Below are 23,951 nucleotides of genomic sequence, written 5' to 3' on the forward strand. Positions count from 1 at the left end.
TAAAAGAAGTGTTTTAATATTAAAAGTTCCTGCTCTAGTATGCTCCAAATCTGACTTTTTCGAACTGTAACTTCAGATGGTGAAACACCTAAGAATTAGAAATCTTAGCCACTAGTAATTTTGATTAGCACCTACTGTGAGAAGCTCTTTCCAGCTTGACCGAATTCTGCTACAGACAAGCAGGACTGACATTTGAAAAAGAGAAAATTGAAACCTGCTTGGAAACAAAGCACTTGGCTCCTTTTATGCCAAGAATACCTTCTGTGTATTTTCTTCCGAGTTTTAAGAATGTAATACACAAAAAGACTCTAAAATTTCTTTGTTTTGTCCCCTTATTTTTTGATCTTCACTCCCTCATTTAGGCTTCACCAGTTGATAATAAAATAAATTTTAATTATATACAGCAGTCTTTGTTGCTCTTAATTAGTCCTGCTGCTTCTATATATTTATGAGCAATGTACTAGGATATGAATTATACAGTCCTTAGAGTTCACTGTTTCTGTGATATTAGCCATGTCAAAGCAGAAGTCACTGAAGTACAAAAGTATACAGCAGCAATCCAGCCTCCAGCTCCCAAAATGAGTGGGATGGTCATGAACCGTAGCATGGTGGAGGTCATGAAATATTTAAATAGTGTTTCTGATGCCATAATAAAAAGATGCACTGGGTTTAAGCTAGGCAGCTTAAGGTAAAGCACTTGGCACTGAAAACTGGTGAAAGGATTGGTCTCCTGGCAAAAAATGCAGTAGTAATCTCATCTGCTGTTCAACAGCCATGTGTTATTATAGCGCTCACTGCCTGTTATCAGTGAGTTGTTTGCTTAGAAAGCCTTGGGAGCCCAAGGACCGAGAGTGTTGCAGCAACCTAACTGCAGCTATGACCATTCAACTCCAGTTGTTTTCTGGTGCACCTGAGGCACCAGGAAGTTTACACAGCTCCAGACAACAGATGGAGGATATTTTTTAATTCCAAATTATCTTTCTAGCAATTTGCAGCTATTTACAGGAGGGAGAGTGTTTGAAGAGCCCTCTCAAACATGCCTGCATGATAATGGAACTTCCCTCTAGGTTATTTAGGACCGATACTGTAACATTATAAATATTAAAAGCTGTAACCTTCACTGTTACTCTTCAGTGATTTCTCCCAATTAAATAAATGCCCACCCTAGTTGTCATTTTATCTTCCTTTTTCGTTAACTACCATATACCCCTACACAGAAACCACTATTAAAACAACACAGTGGAATTAAATAATATTTCTGTTCCTAACATGAACTTGCCACTTGGTGGAACAGTTTGGCTCTGTAGACTTTTACCCTCTCAACAGTTAGGATTGCTTCTCCCCAGACAAGGTTACAGTTCCAATCAAGTGCTCTACATATCTCTCCTTCAAGAGCACACCAGGTTATGCCTCACTTTTAGATCCTCCTACACCTGCTGAGTTAGTGACAGGGAGAAGGAGGAGAGAAAGGGGAAGAAATCCAGCAGCCAGCCAAAACTAAGGGCAACCAACATTCTCTTGACTATGATTTTATCATAGAAATTGTCATCATTAAAGTCTGTACATACCTTTGGCAGACATCAGGTTCTTGTAATGAGCAGCCATGTGATCTTGAATGAGGTACTGGTTAGAGAGCTTGCAGGAAGGTCCAGGAGAAAAAGCTGCAACAAGAAAAAATCTTAGTTAATTTGACAAGGCAAGCAATGTCTCAGGCAACAATGGCTCTGAAAACTTTTAAATATTTAGCCTCTCATTCATGCAGTGAAATCAAGTCAATATTCATTAATTTCAAAAAGTAAAGGTAACACAAAATGTAACATGAAAAAGTGGTAAATTATTCTAATTTTGCATGTTTTTGAGTACCTGAGAATTACAGCTTACAATAAGTAATGTGTGAGCCTTGGATATTATACACAGAACTCCAGAGAACAGTAGAGGATTTCGTTGTTTAATATCTGATATAATAAAAGGCATTTACATTTTGAAAGGTTTAATACTAGCAAGTAAGACAAAGTACTGCAAAAGACTGCATGTGAGTATCTTGCCTCTTGGTGATACCAGGCCTAACTCTAGCACTCCGTAGTGAGGAAAATGGGCTGGGTACACACAAAGACACAAGCAGGGTCAAAAAAGGAGCCAAAACATGGAACAGAAATGTGTTACACACAGACTGACCATGACACATCTCTGAATCTCTAACCCACAAGACTTCTCAGATTAGGAAGAATTTGTCTCTGACGTAAGTTCATTAGCCCAGGAAAAAAAGTCAAGAAGCAGATAAACATTTAATTGTTTTAAATTTTAATGTGGTAGTGCAGCTGAGAAAGATCATTGTCTTTTAACCCGTTTCCAAACAAAAATGTTATTTCTGGATTCCTTCTCAAATAATCAGACAGCATTTGTAGATGGAAACTTGCTAGCAAATAATATTAAAAAATAAACAGAATGCTGGAGATCAGAAATCTAACATGCCTTTGGCCTCCCATCCACAGACACAGAATAACGCTTACACTGAGATAATCAACCCATCCAACCTATTCAGATTTGGCTTTCTGATACAATGAAGTAACTGTTTCACTGTCCACGTCCCCAATGTACAATTTCAGCTACTGATTTAGTTTCAAAGTTTTATTGTATTTTGAAAGAATAGGAGATATTGAGTTGAGAACCTGGGAATCAATCCTTCTAACTGCAGCCTGGCTGTTTTCTTGCTGTGTTGCTTTTTATTGGTCTAAATTTCTTTCCTATCATGTGAGACAGTGCTACAAACTGTGTTTCACTGCCAAGGAGTTTGACTGCATTGAGTTTATCGTGCCATCTTTTCAACAAGCACTGTAAGAAAGAGTGGGAGAGAACACCTAATGCCATATTTGTTGCTTCATTTAGTATTATTTACTAATATGCTCCCACAGGTGATTAAAAGCCTGCCAGAAGTGCACTGGCATGAAGACCTGCAGCATCACATCCCAACATGACCAGCTGCAGAAATGTGGTGTTACTTCAGCTCCAGATCCATCCGGTCTGATGGTTCATCGAACACGCAGGCACAGCCAGAGTGCTTACACCATGGCACAAACAGATGCAGAGGCTTCAACAGAAATAATGAAGCAATGGAGAACTTGGTGCAAAATTATGACCAGACTGCATTTATCTCATCTTAATGAAATTGAGCATAAGTAGTAGAGGTAACACAATGGAATCCGATACTTGAAGCAGTCAAATATAAAGCTCACAACATTTCTGATTGTGAGCATTTACCTCGTCCAATTTCAATCAGGGAAACCACCCCATGGGTGTCAGTGCCATACTAAAGACACATCAAATAGTTAAAATCAGTACTATTCTGTTTCAAAACGTTTATGTGCTTCAGACCAATAGTTATTAACTTTTTTTTTTTTCATGAATTTTTTCCAATTGTGCTGTAACCTCCTGCTGGCAAAAGCAACCGAACAACATCTTCAGTAACATCCAGCACCATCCCTAGCTGCTGAAAAGTGAGGCAGCTCTGCTGAGTTCAGGGAATGGCAATGCCCTAAATCACAGCAGCTAGAGGCTCTTGTCACTAAGAAAAAGAAAATAGTATTTCAGGAAATGCCCCACATCTTTCCCTGATTGGCAGTGACAGCCTGATTTCAATATATGCAGTGAAAAAGACAGCATGACAGAAGAACAATGTGATAATCCAAACAATATCTGAGGATTAAAAAGGGATGGAAAATCCATTTATAAAAAGAACATTCTTCTCAAAACGAATTACCGCTCCAAATTTGAAATGGTGAAGACATGCAAGGCACTAGTAGTTTAATCTAATTTTCTGTCTTTCATAAAATACAACTCTATCTTGTGTCCAGAAAATTACTAATATTTTGCAATAAGTAGCATTGTGGTTATTCCCATGTAAGGGGAAAAAAAGCAAATCTGTTAGTTTGCCAGAGACTTTCTGTTGAACTTTGGCAAGTCATTTTTGTCTTTATGCGTCTCAATCTCTCTGAAAAGAGGACATGAAAAAACACATCAGTTTCTCAAATAAGATGTTTTAAGGACAAAAAAAAATAAAATTGGGAGATTTAGTGGGTGCCCATTAAGTATTTCCCACCTCTAGAGAGAAAGATCTTATTCGAGCTCACTGGAAAGTTCACACTTTTTAACAATTTTTTCTTTTGTCGTCTCTTACATTTTTCAGTAACTTCAAATGGAGGGAAATGTTAAAGAGAAATCTTCCAGGAATTTTAAGCAGTCCTGTTACAATGCTCTGTTGATGGGGCAAACACATGTCAAGTCAAATTGAAACAGCCCTTTCGTGTGCTGTAAGGACTGGCAGAGTTCTCAAGCCCATGTTCGAACAGAATCGAACTTCTGTATTTTCTGCTGTCTTACACAGACCTCATTCACCTGCAACATTTAGCGAATTGCTTTATGCAAATTTTCAATATTTCGGAATTTCAACACTTCCTATATATGAGCACAAGTTTACCTACAGAAAGTTGCCGCTTTTGAAAATCTTTCCAAATTCTGAGTACTATTGTACTTTCAAGACATTTATGTCTTGCTTCTATATACGAGGAAAGATCTCCAGGAAGCATGGATCCAAGAACGAGCAATAAAGAATGGTAACAACTCTCACAACACTGACTCTTTTTATTTCCTATTCTGTAATGACTTTCTTAGTAATTTATTATAGTCCTGAATGTGTAGTTGTACCATGACTAATTTACCTAGTTTCCACTGATTGAATTGCAAGAGATTACTTCTGCAAATCATGTCTGGAGAATATATCATGTCCAGAGCTATAATGTCATATCATAAATCTAGTCATAGCAGTATTAAAGTTTGACTGATACACAATGACAGTGATAAAACATGTCTTTTGCATGTAGCTGAAAAACAAAACTATGCTTTTGAAAAACACAAGAGATTACTTTTTCTCCCCACCCAGCTGCCAGTTCAAAGCCACTACTTTCTGCCTCTTATGGGAGCAAAAATACATGTTCTCAAGAACATGTCAACTATTTTAATCTTTAAAAGACTAGTATCACTCCAATGTTGTTATACTGCAAATAGTCTGTGCCATTGTCGTCTGCTAATTCCTACAAGTGGAAATTTCACAATGTGGGGACAGAACTACATGTACTTATAACCAACAAATAAAAGCTCTTCAGTGATACTTAAGCCTCAAAAACTTGGAAATATTGAATTCTTATCTACCTTTCACATTACTGGCAAGCAGAAACCATCTCTGCAGCATCCTTGGCTTTGCCTTTTGTGAACTGACAGAAGTATCTATCTAGCATTGCAAGGAAAGAGCTATCTCATACCATAAACGCTGGTTCACAGTTATGGTCTTGCAGCTGTCTGTACCTGTCTACTGCCTCATCTTGTATTTAGAGTCTAAATTTGGGGGGAAGAGGGACCGCCTCTTCCCTTTATGTTTGCCCCATGCTTAACAAGTCAGAATGTTGGCCCATGGCTATGGCCAAGGTGCTTGTTTCAGTGCAGACAATGTAGTAACGAATGAGACAATCTCTCAGCAGAGTGGCCCAGTCAATGGCTGACAAATGTTTTTCAGGTCCTCTCACTTTGGTTCAGCTGCACAGTTAAGTCAAGCTGCTCCCCTTCCGGGTAAGTATTTCCACCTACTTTCAGCTATAGGTAGCACTGGCAGGTATTCAGCTTGGGCTTCTGATTTGAGGGTCTAGCAGAGGTGTTTCTGTTCCTGTTCCCTTCAGAAAATAGATATATGTCACTTTATACAGGAAACCTGTATGACAGGTTGCTGAGGCGGGGACACGACGGGTGTCCTCTTGACAGTCCTTTGGGGTTCCTTGGAGAGGGCGGGAAGAGGAGGATGGTGGGATAACACCCTGTGAGCCCTGAAATGCATCTGACTGCAGCTGGGCTTCGTCAAGGGAGGAACACAGGACAAAAAGGACAAAAAAGGTGGAGGGGGTGCCAGTGGTGGTGGTGTGTTTGCCAGCATCTAATTAAGGACTGAACTAGATGGCTATGGAAAAGGTACAGTGGAACCGCACGCGTTTCTGAGATGGGAAGCTGCAGGCAGAACAGCTTGCTTGCAATTCTTCTACAGGTGGTTGGCAAAGATCCTGACCAGGAAAGGTGCTTGCCTGAATTAAGGACGTCAGATTTTTGTAATAGCAGATACTGGAAGCAGTTATCTTCTTTCTTTTGTTCCAGTAATAAAATTGGTATTTTTAATAATGTCATAATACTCAAGCCATTTTTCCAAAGTTGGAGCACATAGGCATGTATCAAGTAAGAACTTTGATACTTACGGCTACTTTTGAGACTCATGTGACCTCTGAAAGGTCCCTTCATAGAGTACGTAGGCACCATGGCTATCTGGAACCCTTGGTAGGGAAGGAAAATGTATTGGTTACATATTATGAAAGTATTGAGAATATGATCAATTTCTGCAGGTCCTGTGGGGATTACAGAAGAGTCATCTCTTGGTCAGAATGCTGTGCTACAACTGATACAGGTATGAAAAGGCTGGTACTTTCAAAGTCACTTTACCCGCCAGATTACTTCTGTTTGTTTTAGTCCCTGCCAATTAATAGGAGCCTTTTGACCTTTCTCTGAGAGAAAATTCCCTGTTACAACAGCATCTACAGGGCAATTTTCTACAGGCCACAAATATGAGCCATGGCATTGTGCAAGTGTCACATATTTTGCAATCTGAAAGATCTTTTCTGCTAAACATAAATCTTGGAGGCAAAAGAAGGAGCAGCTCAGTATGCTACTGTACCGCTTGTGCCCAAGGGAAGCAGTGGGGCAAAAAACCACAATGTTGATGATTTTCTAAAGATACTCTATGAAATAGTATAAGCTCACACCACAGAAGCCAACAAAGTAAGCAAATAAGCACCCTCTCATTTCAAATTAAGGACAAGCTGCATGAACACAAATTCCAAATACATGGAATTCTGCCCATTTTATGAAGATATGTCCCACTGCTGACAGCTGAATTCATCTCACATGAGCTACAGGGTAAATTCACTGTGTGGCTTAACAGCTGAAGGGGCCGATTCTCCATTTCAAAAGCCACTTAGGTTCACAGGAGTCAGACAGACACAGATTCATAGGAAATGCAGACGTCAGCCCCTACCTGTACAATGATATGTTTTTCAACACAATCATGTTCCTAACTTGCATTAAAATAAAGGAAGAGCTGTCTTAATTTGTAAGTCTGATCATGGAAACTAAGCTTCTACCCTCATTTTTAACTAAGTTTTAACTTAGTGCAATGATTTGGCTGTATGCAAAAGTTCCGGCAATAATTTGAACTATAATTTAAATAGACTTTCTCAAAAACTTTGTTTGGTTCATCTTAAACCTATTCTTATTAACGTGAAGCAAGCCAGTCACCAACACAATATGCATACCTAATATTCACCACCAGATAAATCTTGTCACTTTAAACCCACACCTTCTTAAGCAGATAAGCCAACTGGCGTACAGGAGCCTAAAGCTCAGTAGTTTTATACTCCAAAGGGTTGTTTACCAGCAGAAGTTGGTTAATTGTGAACTTGTATTTGCCTGATTAGATTTATGAGTTGCAAAGGAAACATCTCCTTAGAGATGATCCTGAATGTCAAAGGACAAGTCAAGTTCCATCAGAACTAGAAAAATCAATGCAATTCTTTTTTTTTTTTTGTTTCAAGGCAACATCATAATTTGTGGGAGGAACCAGGAGTGTCTGACTCTTAAAAAATGAAGCCTTTACTTCAGTTCTCTTACACACATTTCAGGATGATTTTTGGCCTCAAAGGATTGCTGCAACTTCTCAAACCTTGTATTTATACAGCTATAAACAAAACCTAAGGGCAGAGACTTTAGAAAGGGATTACAGGTCTTGGATCTTGATTTGGTGACACCTGACAAAGCGGTGGAGTTTTCAGAGAATGAGTTCTCACCTGGTTCTGAAATTCAAGCCTCACCACTGCCAGCTTAGTTTTTGGCAAAATCACCTCTCTGGGACAGCCACCTTAAAGATAAAAGGATGCAGGTAACAGAGAGTATTATAACAGTGTTCTGAGAAAACGGATGCTGGAAAGATTGTGAGCAGTGATTTTTTGGGTCACATTCTGCCACCTTAGACCGCAAGCTTAAAATAAAAACACTATGAAATAAATTGAAACTGAGTAAACATCATTGCTTTCCTTCTATGCTCATATTTCTAATTGTCATGGGTCCCTAAGTTAATAAAATCACCAAAAGGTCAGTTGTTGGGTTTTTTTTTTGTCTTTGGAAAAAAACCTTCTACAGTCACAACAAGATATAGACAAAGGAAGTTACCGCTCTCAAATCGAAGGTAACATATAAAAACATTTGATTAAGAAAAAATTATTTAGATATATTCCTTAAGCATTTTTATTCATGCTCTGAAAATGAGCAGAACTTAATTATATATATGATATATACTGGCCAAAGACTTATAAGCAAATTTGTTTATCTACATTTCACTGTATATTACTAATAATAATTTTGATTATTTAATTTCTTTTGAAATATAAATTATCTCTGGCTAAATCCTTACCTCTTTTGGCTTTTTCTTATTTTATGTCAATCATATGTGAAAGGCATGACAGATAGAAGGATACTACACTGAAAAGAGCTCTTAATCATGTGCAACTTAAGAACAGAGAATAATTCTTTATCTTCTTCTGTCCAGTCCCACAATTTTAGCTCAACAATTACTCCACTATGATTTGAAGTGGAAAAACATCAGTGGGAAACTGCTTGGAGTGAGGACAGATTAAAATGGAACAAGCACATATCAAAAATTGCAATTGTTTGACCCAAACACATTTAATTTAATATGTGCACACTATGTGTAACACATGACACAGGCACTAAACAGTTGTTATAATTGAACATAGTCACAATAATGGCAGATCTTTAAGTAACTAGTTCTTTACATGTGCACTTAACAGCAGGTAGCTCATGCAGTGATGTTGCTGCTGTTGTCTCAACTCTGGTGACTTATTGACATCTCAATCAGATCACCGGTCCAGGCTCTGTACAAACAGCCAGTCACTCATTAATGTACCTAAAGAGTTTACAACTGAAGTTTGCAAACCAGATAAATAGCAGGTGAGGGAAAAAAACAACCAAACAAACATTGTCTTCATTTCAGAGGCTGAAAAAGATTAAGGGATTTGTTCATTGTAACAAGATCGAGAGAGTTAGTGGCAGCAAAATGAAACTTGATTTCCTGAGTACCAGACCAGTGCCTAAACCTCAGGACATCTATTTTCATCTTTATCTAAATATCTAATATGTGGAATTTTCTTTCTCATGAAAAGAAACATGGCCTAATTTCTGTAGCTGTAACCATTTTTGACATATGGAGCCCTCAAAGCTTCTAGGAACGGAGTGTTTCCCCATAGAAAGCCACACAAAAAGGAAATTATTTTGGCAAGAGGTATTTGGAAAACCAATGAGATTACAGTATAAAACCTATTGTGTTCAAGTTACGATGATTCATTGTGGTGGTCCAATACCACACACGGAGCCAGAGCATATCCAAGGAGAAAGTCACTAACAATATACTCCAGTTGACTTCCAGATCAGGCCTTGAATGATGAACACTCTTTTCCAAAGTGTCTGATAGTGAAATGAGGGAACTGTCTGATGGAGTTTCTGAATACAGAGAGTTCAGTCTCTTAAAAGCGGCAATTTGGCAATGCTCCTTACCACAAGCTTAAGTCCTGTTGGCTTTACACACAGATACATAAAACCATAACTTAGTGCTATGGCTAACATAATTCAGCTGTTATGCAGATGCTATTATTTTTACTTTTTGTAAGAATGACAACAAGTAGTACATAGCCTTTGAAGGAATGGTGTCAATTGTGAAGCTTTTCATTTGAGCCATAGCAAACTGAGAGAAAGCAGAGCTTCTGCTTCATCTCTGCTTAAGCTCATCTATAGTAACTGGAGGACTTTCCTAAATCTGTCATAATTTATGACCATCTCTTTTAAACCTGTATAAGACACAGTAGGGAATCTATACTGCCTATTCAATAGTTACCTATCCAACTATAAATTAAGCCCTGATCTTTGCAGTCATTAGGCAAGGGAACAAGTCCCAGATCTAGCAGAGGCTCATTTCTATTTAATGTTGTGTTTTGTTGTCAACACAATCTCTGCAGTTTCTTTGTGTTTTTTGTACTTCCATAATACCCAAAGCTGTCTCCCTATACAAAAGCTGCAGCAGTTTCTTTCATTTGTGCCAAACTGCTTTAATTTCACCAGAGTATAATAAAACAATTCAATCAGAAAGTGTTATGCTTTGCTATTTTACATCAATGCACAGTTCTTTTAACAGGAGACCCAGGCTGTAAATTATGTGGAAGAAAAATCAGATATTTCTTATAGTAGACGGATACTAAAATGCTTCACAGGGAATGGCTTGTATTGAATATAAAACACAGCACACCTATGAAGGTGACAGTTAAAGTGCTGAATGGAAGTTGGAGAAAAGAGGATATTTTTTTCACATTTTAGCTAATAATAATGCACAGATACAACATGACATTGCTAATGGCATTCACAGAAGATATAAGACAGACTCTTTCTGAATATTTTGAATGATGTACAATGAAATAGATTAAAGGTAAAGATAAGCAGTTGCTGCTGTGAGAAAATCATTCTCCAAAAACAAGGGCTTTAATTCTGTCCCTTTGCAACTTGTCTCCAGTAAGCTGCTGAGCAGCATCAGCTCCCAGATTTGCAGAGCTTTGTGCGTTGTAAAATTTGGCTCTCAGTACAAAAGTTAGTGGCAAGTGCAACTTTTAAAAAGGTTTCAACATCGGTCTAGTCTCTTGTACTATTATAGACTAGTGATAGAATATCCTGTTTCACACACTTGTACTTAACGATTCGTCACTGCATTCTATGGTGGATTAAAAATTAGCCACATATTATGCTAATTGATGGGAATGTGGAAGGTTTAGCATAGTTCTGAAGCAGAAACAGACCTGATCATACATATTAAGCAATGAAATTTATGCTTGAAAATGTTCTCAGGTGTTCTCTATTGATAGAGTAAGTTTGGGTAAAAAGGAGTGGACCTTCACCCACAGAAATACCAAACTACAGTATCTGAGATGTGCGTGTGGCATTTAGCATTCAGAACTGATTATTAGATGCATTACGTGTCAGCACCCTAAAATCCACATTAACTTCCTACTGGACTGGAATCATTCTGGATCCATATTTGAATACCTGCAGAAGCCTGTGTCCCTCAACAGGCATAAGATACGGAAGCTGCATTCGCAGACTTAGTTCAGAATGTTAAAACAAGCTCAACACGACTACTCCTTGTGCAGCATTTTAAATCTGGTTGAAAAATTTCCAGAAAAACAGGACTTCTGTGGGCACTTTTTGTCAGTTTGTCAAAATAGAAATATTTCTCATACTAAAAACAGTGTTTCACTGAGCTTCAGAAAAAAAGACCAGCAAGGACCCCTGCTGGCTCACCGGGTGCGCTGTGGGGGAATGCCGGCTCCCAGGGACCAGGGCCAAAATGCAGTCCCCACCGCATGGCCTCTGTTCTGCTGGGGGCTGTGGCCGCTCCAACACCCACTGGCTCTGTGGAAGTAGCAGGTCCATCCTCTCTCTCCTGTGAACCCAAAAGCCATTATATGTGTCACATTTGGCCTTCCAGTTGGACCAGGAAACCTCAGACCTTTGAGAACTCAGCTTATCCTCAAGCTCTGAATCTTGAAGCCCAGGAGACCCTTCTCTGGGCTTCTCAGGACTTGGTCTGGTATGAAGAGCTAAAAAATGTGAAAGCCCTGGGATTTGGGAACCAATGAGACAGAGCCTCCAGGTTCAATGAATTTAAAAAAACGAATTTGAAGGCATGAGCAGAAGGGTTCTAATGTGCATTCTAAGAAGGCATCGTTAATTTTCCTTGATTTTGGACCTTCCTGTGGAAGAAGAGTTCTGCCACTTGACTGCCTCGTCTAAGGCCTACCACGCTTGTATCAGATGAACACTGCTATTCATACTTTGCGGGATGTAATTACCTTATATCTTAAACCGCATGGTTAACTGTTAAGAGCTGGAGGCAAATTAAGCAAGTGTAACAGTTACATAAGCGACACCCCAGAGAGCCCCTCTGAAGAGATGTATGATCCCAGACCCAGGCTGTCCTCCCACAGAGCAGCAGGATCCAATTTTAGCAGTGTGCTCGTCAGGCTGCAAGGCCCCTCAAGGGAGCAAAGACGCTCCTTTTCAAATGCCTTTACTGTCACTGGGTGGTATCCACTGGTAGCTACAGAAAAAACACGGAGAAGCAAGGAGAGACAGATGAAAGGAAGAAAGATCAGGGCAGTCCTTCATCAAATCCCTTTGATGTGAAAGGGAGATGTTACAGTTTGGGTATCTGTACAGGCAGAAAAATAAGAACAGAAGACAATACAAAACCCATGAAAGCAGGTGGAAAAATTATGACTCTGCTCTTTATTCTCTTTCTCTTTTCATTAACAGAACACAAGATGGTTTAACTAGCAATATATATTAGGATGTTGTCTTTTTATCAGAGCTCAGACATTTTCACTCACTTCTGTATGTCATTCCTAGGTAGCTGCATACAGATCAATTATCACTTCTCATCCAGGACAGATTCATAATTTCCCAGTAACACTTTCAAGATTCTTAAATAAATAGAAAGAGCACCATAATTGTATCAGCCCTTTTATCCAAATCAAATAGCTGAGGGTTGCTCAAGTACTGATTAGCCTACACTCTTGCCCTGCAGGATAAAGAATCACTCTTATTGGGCTTTTCATGGGCCAGAGCTCATCTGCAAATTGTTATCCTTTACACGGCATCCAAATGGGAGAACTTAACAGCAGGGAGTCTATTCATTAAATATGAACTCTAGTTGATGAAGAACAAATGACTTGATTGCCTGAGAAAGTAACTGAGCTACCTCTCAAGCACACAGCCATGCTGTGGTAGCTCATGGATTTCTGTGGGCAACACAGTCAAGTAGTCACTTCAATAAAGGCAGGACCCCTTTTCTGAGTTTCTAAAATAAGCACATTGTAAGTGAAGCACTTTAGATTGCATTTGTCAGCAAGAAATATGGCCCCATACTGGGCAGGTAAAAGCAAGATATAAATAAATTTATGCTGTCTCTGTTGATGAATATGAACCTGCTGCTGGTGCATTACTTCAGTTATTTTAGACTCCTTTGAAAATTCAAGCCCTAAAATCACTTCTGCTTTCACATCCCTTCCGAAATCCTGTTTCTCTTCTCATCAAGGGGACGGCTGACTTTAGCAGGATGGATGCAACACTGTCTCTCCCTTCTACCAGTGCCCAAGTGTCACCTTGGACATGGCCTATGGCTTGGAAGTATCCCTTTTCTTACCAACTGGGAGGTTTGTGGCAGCATCTGGCCAAGGATGTGCTGCCTACTACATCAGCATGCTCCACTCTCCCCCCAGAGCAAGCAAATGTTTTCTCTTTATTCCCTGTGACGAGGGTTGAGTGCTGTGGCAGCGGAAATTTCCTTGAGCTTCAAATTGCTATGAAGGCTTCTGTTGCCTTGGCTATGCAGCAGTGCTCTATCTACCAGACTGGAAATTACTTTAGGAATATATTTATAATTAGTGCATGACTTAGAGCATCAAAGACCACTGTGTGTACCTTTTTCCCTTCCGATCTGTCTTGTCTAGTTAAACCAGAGGTTTAAAGTTTCTCAAGGCAATAGCTGTCCTTCACTCTATGCAGATATGTGCCTCACAAAATGAGTCTTGAACTGTCATATTTAAACATCAACACAGCACAATCAGCCAGTCAGGAGAAATAATCTAAGTACAAATAAGCACTGAAACATGAGAAAGGTGCTGTTAGAAAACTCTGAGGTTTATGTGTCCACCACACTGGTTAGCCAAAGATTAAAGGACATTTTCCCCCAAAGGGCTGAGAAAGGACAAAAGGGAAGAGGGAGAGTAGTAGGGGAAAGCGTTGTATTCTTGCCCTGGTTCTATACTTTCCCAGGCATCTACTTATTTCCAGTATTGGAGACAAATTTGACCAGATGAAATTCTAGTCAGATGTAGGACAGCACTGGGAAGTGTTTTGCCAATTTACAACCTCCTTTACTTGTAAATTATAAATTATATTATATTATATGTATATTATACTATTGTAAGTTGTAAATTAGAAAAAAAAAATATTCAGACTGTTTCTTCTGTCAGTATAGCTTGGCTGGTAACTCCTCTCTGTTGTTTTGAGCAAAATAAAGCCAGAGGCTGCATCAGGACCACTGACCTACACCCAGAAGAAATCCAAATTTTAACAGTCTTGCATCTTTTATTTACTGTTTAGGCTCCTCTTATCTGTAAAGGCTGAAACTGGAACTAATGCCTAGCAAAAAAAAAAAAGAAAAAGGACTGAACAAATGCGCTCTTAACTAATCGGCCTTAATACAATATATTCTGTTTAATTTTATCCTAGCATCTAGATGCCAAGGAATGGCAGGACCTGTGTGAACTATATTCATTTTAAAATAACAATGTACCTTAAAAAAAGAAAACTAAATTAAAAGGATGAAAAAAAGCACAGAAGGGTACATTTAACCAGAACAGCTGGTAACTGCTGTCTCTTCTCTCTTGAGTCTTAGAGATTTTTTTCTTCTACTTGTCTGGGTTTCCCCTGCTCGTGCACATGCTTTGACTTTTTCTACACAACATGACATTGATGTGTTATTGCCTGACAAAACAAGACATTCTGAAGCCGACTTCTGCTCTACACAGTGAGGAATTACTGAATTTTCCCCCTTTTTTTCAGGTATAATGCATTGCTAGATATAACAAGTCTTCAGTACAGTTGGAACTACAATATTACATGAATGAATTACATGATTATGCCTATCATTTATTTTTTTTAGGACTTTCACAAGAAAATAATTTCATTCAATTAAATTATTGTGGTATTTATTAGTATTGTATTATTTGTATTTTCAATTTTTCAGACCACAGGACTGTAAATCATCACTGATGTACCATGTGGTAGGTCAAAGGTGACCATCTTGAACATCAGATCTTTACAAGGAACCACAGTTCACATTTGAAGCCTGCTGGCTCACAGCAGTCAGCTACAAGTTTCAGCAGTTCACAAAGGTAACACAGCCTCTTCCTGCAGCAGCTGCAGCAGATAGAAATAACAGACTGATGGTTGAAGAGGAGGAAAAAAAGAATTGGGAACTTCTAATTTTCTTTATGTCACTTCAGGGGCATGCTGTGCGCTTGGTGGGGCTGCCAGGAAGCTCAGTACAGCACCTTCGGCACTGGTGAGGAATAATCAGTGCCAGGTGACACAAAGCAAAGCCAAGGTCGGCCACAGCTGTGGCCACAGCGGTGAGAGGGGAGGGTGAAGCAGCGGATGCTAGCAAACTGCAAAATTCTCCGGAGTAGGCAAAAAAAAAACCCCAACAAACAAAGAAAAATACCACCCCGGTGGCCAAAAGCCAATAAAACAGCTCTGTTCTATCTAGCCATAAAGCCTCCAGCATAAGGACAGCAGGAACAGTGATAAGTCTGTTCCTAAATGCCAATAAAAACCCCATGGGAGGATGTATGAAGCCCAGTTCAGGGGATAACTACAGAGCCAGGATAAATCACTGAGGTTATGAACACAGTCAGTTCAAGAAGCTGAGCTTCCTGTAATTTTTGGTGACATATGTCAATAAAATGATTGTTCTTTTGTATCAGAACTGCCATCCCTCTAGTTCAGCATCCTGTCACAGGGATCCTGCCTTTCAAGCACCTGAAAAAAATCCTTCAGTGAGTATATATATAAAACCCAACCTGCACTTGTCTTTACACTACATCTTCTAATAGCCAGATGTTACCTTCTGAATAAAGGAATAGATATAGTATGCTTCCCAATAAATCTTTTAAAATTCATTACGGAGTAGCTGATACATAGTTTGTGTCATCTCTAAACACAATCAAAATAATGAAAAACAAGATCTTGGTATTTATCAATAGTCTGTAGTATTAGCAATAACTTCAGCAGCAGCCTTGAAAGCATTTAATTTCCTTTCAGTTGCTAAGTAATATAAACATTTGCAAATTTTCCAACTACTCCTCCTGTTCCTCAGACACTTTGACTTAATGAGGCCACATTAACAACTTCCAAGTTTTGAATTAAATAATTAAAGACAGCCACTGATATCTAAATCTTCTGAGATAAAACTAAACCCACAATTCACAGCCAAATTCACTAAAGTTATACTGTCACAAAGTTAATGTGGTATTGAAGGGCAGGGAAAACTACGTTATCAGATACAAAAGGTAAACTCAGCCAAAGTCGAGATCAACAAGTTTTTGGGAGAATTCTAAGTTGTGAAGTTAGCATGGTATGTTTGTGTGTTTTTGGCTTGACTAATCATACAGGCAGGATTAAAATAATGATATTATAATGCTTCTTTCCTGAGTGACAGGCATAAAAGCTTTCAGTAAGAATTCACTTCACATGCAGAATGGGGCCAACCAGTTGTAAATAAAAGAGCTAAGACTTTCTCATTATCTTAATGGATCAGGCTGCCAGCATCAGTCAGATCTTTATTCACCTACCTGCACCTTTATGTTCCTTGGTGTTTCTTAGGAAAGTTCTCCCCATTTTTGGACAACTGACAGGTCTTCTTTCCTGAATGAGCAAACGTCTATAATGTCAGCTATGTGACGGTTTCATATATTCAGATGGGAACTTTCATATTATATTAGTTAAGAAATCATCAGGACACCTTTGTGTATATTTTCATTTCTTTGTAACTCAATTAGAAAAAAAGAAAGCTGGGAAAAAAAAAACAACAATAAAATCTGCTTTTCATTTTTATCCTTTAAAAAACTGGCCCAGTAAAATAGTTAACAAATGTAACAGGCAAGTACATTTTACTTGTGATTTTCAATCACCATTGTGGACTTGTTTGCAGCTCCAGCCCCCACTGAAGTCCATAATGATGTTGACATTGGCATCAACAAGGTCACAATTTGATCCACTAGAAGCAAAAGGGTGATTTAAAGCAGAAGGTATGAGGAAATATGGGCAGGTACATGTGTGTTTGTGAGAGCAGCAGAGAGGCTACGCCTCTGTCTTGTATTCTGAAACTATGCACTAAACTAGTTTATTCAAATACCATCAGAGCTTGGCTGAAAAAAAAGTTTTTTGGCAGCTAAAGACATCATAAAATGAACCCTCCAAAATGTGTAGCAAAACTGGACTATTGCAATTAAATGTTCTATTTTCTGAAAAAAAAAAAAGCCATTTTCTGCTAGCAGTTCAACAACATCATCAAAATTGTACCTAATTACAATGAATCTCTCTGAAGCAGGATGGAGAATCTTCAGATGCATGAGCATTTGCAACAGACCACTGGCTATGCTGCAGCAGCAAAACATTGGCTGTCTTTATCATGGAGACCAGGCGCTTCTCAGTAAAAAAAAGGCCTATAGTGAAGTTGGACAGTCTTCTGATTTTTGTTTATTTGTTTTTTTCTGAACTTCTCAAATGGTATAAGACACACAGGTTTGATCAGAATTCAAGCAGAGCATTCAGGAGGAGAAAACAACATTGTTTAAAACTACAGCACCATTTAAACCACCAGGCTTTACAGCTACGCTTTTTTTCGTTGGACGAGTACAAGCATTCCTGTTACAAAGCGAAATTATTTAACAGAGCGAGATCACACCGCGTAGTAGGGGATCCCTGCTGTTGCTTGCTGAAAGAACGTCAGAGCCGAAAGGAGGAGGAATCAAATACAACTCCCTGCTGCTCGCTCTCTCAAGGCACAGGCAGCTCTCGACTGGAGGTCTGCGAGCTGCAATCAAAGTTTGCCACAAGAGACCTTCTCCGCCATAAAGCCATAAGCAGCAACAGTGGACTGTAAAGCCCTTACTAAACTGAAGCACAATCCTGGAAGTCTTAAGCCAAGGAGGATCCTCGGCTCTGGTACTTCTGAGCGAGGCTCTACGGGATTTCGCGGAGCAGGTGAGGTGGGAAGGGACCTCCAGAGGCCAGCTGGTCCACCCCCCCCGCCCCTACCTCAAGCAGTTTCACCCAGACCTGGTTGTTCAGGTGGCTTCTGAAATTCTCCAAGGATGGAGATGCCATTGGGCAACCTGTGCTGACACTCTGCCACCCCCACAGGACAAAGTGCTTCCTAATGTTCAGAGAGACCACCCCATGTTTCGGCTTGTGCCCGTGGCCTCTGGTGCTGTCACTGGGCACCTCTGAGAATAGCCGGGCTCCTGGCACACCGAGCTGCCCGCTGCCCTCCCCACACCTCGGGGGGCTCTCCAGGCCCCCCACGGCGCTCCCTCCCGCGCAGCCCGGGCCCCTGCCCCAGGTGCCGGGTTACCTCGCAGGCCGAGGGAGGGAGGGAGGGAGAAACGCAGCCGCCGAGGTGTTGAGACCCGCACAGCGGCAGCCGCCGGCCCGCGGGGATCCGCCTGGCAACCGCGGCTGCCCGGGGAGGAGCTCAGCGGCCAGGCCAGGCCGCCGCTCCCCCTGCCCTGCCCTGCCCTGCCCTGCGTCCCCGTCCCGCAGCCGCCGCCGGCAGCTCTCCGTGGGCTCCCTGCTGGGGCCATCTCCTGCCTTCCCCACCCGTCGGGGCGCCTCCCGAATCACAGAACCACAGAATGGTTTGGGTTGGAAGGGACCTCTAAAGCTCAACTAGTCCAATGAGTCATGATCAGGGACAGCTCTTTCCACCGAATCGGTGGCATTGAGGGGGCATTTTAAAAGCACTTTGAGTGGCTCTCATGTATAGCTAGAAAAGTCTGAGAGCAGCTATCCAGGGCGCTAGAATTAGCAAAAAACTGTATCTTCACATCATGGTTACAAATTGAAACTTACTCTTCTTAGTTTAATATTTCTACAGATACTACTCAAAAGACCACTTAAGCCAGTTTCTCTCAACAATGGCCAGTAACAAAAGCTTAGAGGAAGAGAATAAAAGAAAAAAGAGTATGAATAGGATTATACTTTTCACAGAGATAACCATCCCAGGACTGAAGTAGACAGCAGCCTAGGGAATTCCTGAGCTGAAAGTTTCATCAGGCTGTTCTGTTTTGCAGTAGTTGAATGAAATATTCTCAAAGATTTTTTAAAATTATCTATGACAAACAGTTCCCAGCTCAGATTTTTTTTTATTTTAATATTTCTAACCTACTGTCTAATAATTTAATTGAACAGAAATATTCTTTAACTAGATCTTAAAAATATATTTGGTCATTTTGAAGAAAAAGAAGGGACAGTATAAGAAGAACAGTAAGCAAATATTTTTATAAAGTGCCTAAGGAGAGACATCTTTGCATGTGTTTCATTGGCATGAAAAATGCCTCCAGAAACAAATACTTGGACACATATACATGAGATCTGAACCGCGCGTGTTCTGAGTGACTGAAAAGTTCATAATACACATTCTTAATTATTATTTGCCTTTTTTCCTTCTGAGAGGATTTCTATTTCAAAAAAGGAACCAAACGTTCAATCTAAACAGAGCTTAGGCCTCAGTGGTCAGCATACTCAGACACCATTCAGATTTATCAAAATATTTTAGTGGTGCTAAGATGTTACTGCAAACTTCACACTGTCATGATATGTGTGTTTTCTAAGGTGCTTAGAGTTTCAGCTTCTGAAACTCTGCAAATATATGCTTCAGTTTAAAAATCAGAGCACCAGTCGTGATGAGTCCATAGGTTAGTTAGAAAAACACGACACAAAAATCCAGATATCAAATAAGTGCCTCATTTTCAGAGCCAAGCCTGGGTCTCAGCAGCAAAGGCAAAGTGTCTGCAGGGGGTGGCTCGGAAGACAGCACGTTGCCTGGAATGCTCCCAGAAACACGGTTAGCAAAGGGTGAGCAAGCGATAAAATGTGTCAGCTCAACAGATAAAACACTTCAAACTTCCATGTGGGTCCGGGGTGGCTATGAAAGGCCGTGTGCCTGGGACAGGCTGCAGGCAGGCACCTCGGCCAAGTGCCTGAGGTGGAAGAAAGGCTAAAAGTAATAAGACAGAAGGGCAATATTGACTGACCAACTAGGAATGTGCCTTCTGGCACTTCCAAACTGTGTGTGTCTTGGAAGGCATTATAAAAAATACGATCTCGGAAGCAGGAATGTTCCTCACAAGCTTAATTGTAAGAGTCATACTGGATGGGCAAAGAGCTGGCAGAAAAACATACTTCTGTGCTGTCAATAACATGCCATTGATTGAGATGAACAGTTGAAGCATATGTTTCAGTCATGGAAGTGCTTTGTTATCAGTATCCAGTCTTTAGCATTATCATAGAAACAGTCATTATAGTTGGAGTTCATTGGCTTTTTTGAGAACATGTGTTCACCCTGAAGAGTATGTCCTCCCTTTCCTTGGTATGTTAAATTCACATTAAACTTAAAGAAAGCTGTGTGTGCGTAATGAACCAGTGTATAGCCCAGGGCATGCACATTCCATCACCGACATCTATTATCCACACTAAGTGACCAGAGGATAAATTAGATTTCATGTGAGCACTACCCTGATATTTTCTGCAGTTGTTTAAAAATGTGTTTATACAGACCTCCGTGTCTCCTGCTTTTCATGTTATGCAGCTCCAAAAGAAGCTGTTAAGAAGCTATGTCAGAGATCAAAACTGAAGCTGAAGAACCCAAGGTGGAAGAATTACAGGCCACAGTACGAAGCAAAAATGTTATATATGCCATTGGCAAAGCAACAGCATAGGCTCATATAACTTCAAAACAAGTCCTTCATGGAATCATTAGCAGAGATTAAATCTAGCCTTTTCAGAACCCAGATAGTGTTTTAACACTTCACCTGAAGGAATATTTTAATTAACTGCTAGTTATTGTGTGCTCTTATTCATTGTGCCCTAGACACTACAGAGGAACATTTTTGTTTTAGCTATTGAGTGTCACCTGCTGCAGATCAAGAGATGAAGAAGGGCACTCTGAGTGGAGCATACTCACCGTTGGTGCTCCTTGTGTATAGTTAAAGAGGTTTAAACATCCATATCATGCTCTGGAAAATAGTTTAAGTTGCAGAACACAGGCTGTAGCAGTGTCTTGCCATAAGTTTTAAGTAGAGAGCGACACTGCTGTTCTAGAGTCATCCTGGTGACATCCCCTCTTTAAAGTCACTCTTAAGCCAAAGTGGCATATAGTGCAAGTACGTGTCTAGAATAAAGCAACGGTTATACAGGAGGGAGATTAAACTTCCAGCTTTAGAAAATTGTATTCAACATTTCCAGCCACTTTGAAATAAAATATGCCCAGGTAGCAAGCGGAAGACAAACTTTCTTTCCTTAAAAGTCTTCAGATTAAATCAGGCAACTAAACATTTTTATCTTCTAGTTTCATCTTCTAGTTTCAGCAGTTCACTACAGGTGACAAATGTTCTGAAGGGCAAGCTATGCTTTAAATTTCACCTAGGCAGTTAATTTGCATACAAATAACTGACTAGTCCTTTAATTATCCCAGAGTTCTGTTGATGATAGACAAGAGCTGTAGCTCATGCTCTCTTAGTTATGTTGGTGCAGCAAGAATAACAAGTAACTTAAAAAAAAGTATTTTTGTTACTGAAGTCAACACACACATCTCCTAACTCACACAGGGAACAGATGTAATAAGTAAGAAGATACCATTTATACACAGTTGCTGTTTGGGGTTGAACTGTGCTTAGGAGAAAGTTGCGTAGATCATAAGCCTGCAATCAAGAAAAGTTGCTCTTAATCTGCTCATTCTTCTAGAACCAAGATAAGGCTTTTACGTCCTCTAAACACTCACTTTTCTCCTATCAGTCATTGTTTTGATTGAAGAGGAGGAAAACCAAAACAAATGCCTTATGCAGAAGATATAAAGCTATTTTGAAGAGCTTCCTTTACAAATGCTCCTCTTGGGATCCAGTCTCTCACATAGCGTGGATCTCTTGTCTGAACCATCCTACTCAGAGAACAGGTAAGTTCTGATGCTTTTATTGTCTTTTAATCTAATGGGAAGGTTTCTAGCTTGTGTGTAATTAACATATCTTATGCTGGCTCTCTTGAAAAGCAGAAAAAAAGAGGGGTTTTTTGAAAGTAAACTGTTAAATAAGTTCAGAATGGTAAAGAATAAGCAACAGATAAAGGAGATCAAACAGAAAATTGCTGGTTATCCTCATAAAGACAGAAAAAGCTGTCTGCTGTTTTTTCTTCCTTTGCTTTTCTTAGACATAGCATCTTCTTTTCATGCTGCCCGTGACAGAGTTTTGCTTACAGCCCTGCTCCTGTTTAACCCAATAGCAAGATTTTTTTGAAGACCCTATTCTGCAGGAATACGGCAATGTCATTCTTAATGCATAAGTAGCTTCTGATTTAAAGTATTTCTGAGCAATATTCGTCTCATATCTGAAGAGAGGAATACAACGCTTTCAAAGTGACTTGATAAAAGTTATACTCAGTGTTTGGGTTTGCAAATGTCCTTCAAGATTAAGCAACTTTTTTGTTTCAGTTCACAAGTGGGAATAAAAAGCTTTGAACTTGAAACTTGATTATTGTGACATTCCAGTTATGTCGTTATTTTCACTTTTTCTGATACAACTTGATCAGGAGACAACATGAAGAAGCAAGAATAAATATCAGTCTGGTTCTGTAACCTTTACTTCAAGTAATAGCACTGACTTTGAGGGAACTGCTACTGCTATAGGGACCACAGTGATGAAAAGTTATTTGGTTCTTAAAGATTCAATTAGTTAGTAAAATACAAGGAAGATGTATAAAAATTTAATGTTGTTGGACTTTTCAAGAGGCACAGCAACTAAACAAACAGTTGAATGATCCAGCAGCAGCAGGAGACCTGCTAATGCAAATACTTAGTGGAGTGACTCATAAAAACAAGCCGAAAGAAAAACATTAACCAGCTTGCCCTTTCTTCTTCTTCTTCCTCTGTTTTTCCATCCCCCCTCTGTCTCTCTGCCCTCCCTTCTACTTCACTGTTCCCCCATCTTTTATCTTACAAGCACAAGCAGATCAACACCAGGGAATTTTTCCCTACATGCATATGGTACATACAAAATAATTGGTAAGGGAGGCAAAAGTGAGATGCCGTCACATTTTAAAACCTTAAACTAATCTATGACAGTCTCCCTCTTGCTGAATCACTGAGACAAAAGAGGTCTCTAGGTATCTTACTACACTCTTTAGTCACCATCTTGGTGTATAGGGCTAGTCCAACCATGGCAGACAATGCTGGAGTAAAAATAAACATAAGGACTAAGATTTTAAATGCAGTTGTGCTGCAAAAACTCCTTAGAGGCTTTGGAGCCTAATTTTCAGAAGCATAAATATAAAAAAACCCTGAATACTCCCAACCTTTGTCGATCTTAATGAATCTGTGGGTGTGCTGTACACATTCATGTTATTCTTTCTTTCTCTCTGCCTATCTTTCAGTGGATATTGTTATAATCTGTGTGTGCCGCAACATGTTTGAAATTTTCTCTGCAGTTTTCTGGGGTTTTGCCATTCTAAATTTTCTTTCCAGGAAGCTGCAGGTACATGAGTTTAACCAACACACCTTATACATTGTGAAGTGGTTGCATTAGCTAAGGATCACATATGAATCAATGTGAGATTCAAACTATTCAGTGAAGGCTACTATAGTACAGGAATTGAAAAGTATTACTGCCTGTGATTGCCACATACAGCTATCACTTAGGAAGGAGCCCATTCTCTTTAGCTGCAATCTAGCACAAGTTTTACTTCTCTAGAGAACATACCAGCTGCCAGTGTTTATACTACCCTGTGAACATTAGTGAAGATTGCGCAAGTTCAAGCGCACCATAAAGACTGCAAAATTAAGCTGTTGCTGAGATTATTTCTGTCATCTTTTTTCTATATGTAATGTACAAAATCCACATTCTCACTCACAACCA

General features: G+C 39.7%; 2 protein-coding genes across 7 annotated transcripts in view; one reads left to right on the forward strand and one right to left on the reverse strand.

Annotated features, from left to right (window-relative positions):
* The window catches only part of LOC106145688 (spermatogenesis-associated protein 7 homolog), a 57,878-nt gene extending 39,391 nt beyond the window's left edge, over positions 1 to 18,487 (reverse strand). Inside the window, exons 1-3 of the mRNA XM_065058443.1 lie at positions 18,404 to 18,487; positions 6,291 to 6,365; positions 1,569 to 1,661 (exon numbers count right to left, since the gene is read on the reverse strand). Of these exons, the coding sequence (XP_064914515.1) occupies positions 1,569 to 1,661; positions 6,291 to 6,351 (154 nt within the window). The 5' untranslated portion in view covers positions 6,352 to 6,365; positions 18,404 to 18,487. The remainder of the gene's footprint in view (positions 1 to 1,568; positions 1,662 to 6,290; positions 6,366 to 18,403) is intronic.
* KCNK2 (potassium two pore domain channel subfamily K member 2) overlaps positions 17,509 to 23,951 on the forward strand; it is a 198,605-nt gene continuing 192,162 nt past the window's right edge. For 2 of the 6 annotated variants that reach the window (XM_065058446.1, XM_065058447.1), the window contains exon 1: positions 21,690 to 22,000. The gene's annotated coding sequence lies outside the window, so the exon portion shown is untranslated. Of the gene's footprint in view, positions 18,034 to 19,826; positions 19,906 to 21,689; positions 22,001 to 23,951 lie in introns of those variants that run through there. The other 4 variants (XM_065058444.1, XM_065058451.1, XM_065058445.1 and 1 more) reach the window with 4 other exon arrangements.

Source organism: Columba livia, chromosome 3, assembly GCF_036013475.1.
Source record: "Columba livia isolate bColLiv1 breed racing homer chromosome 3, bColLiv1.pat.W.v2, whole genome shotgun sequence".
In the NCBI taxonomy this organism is placed as follows: Eukaryota; Metazoa; Chordata; class Aves; order Columbiformes; family Columbidae; genus Columba; species Columba livia.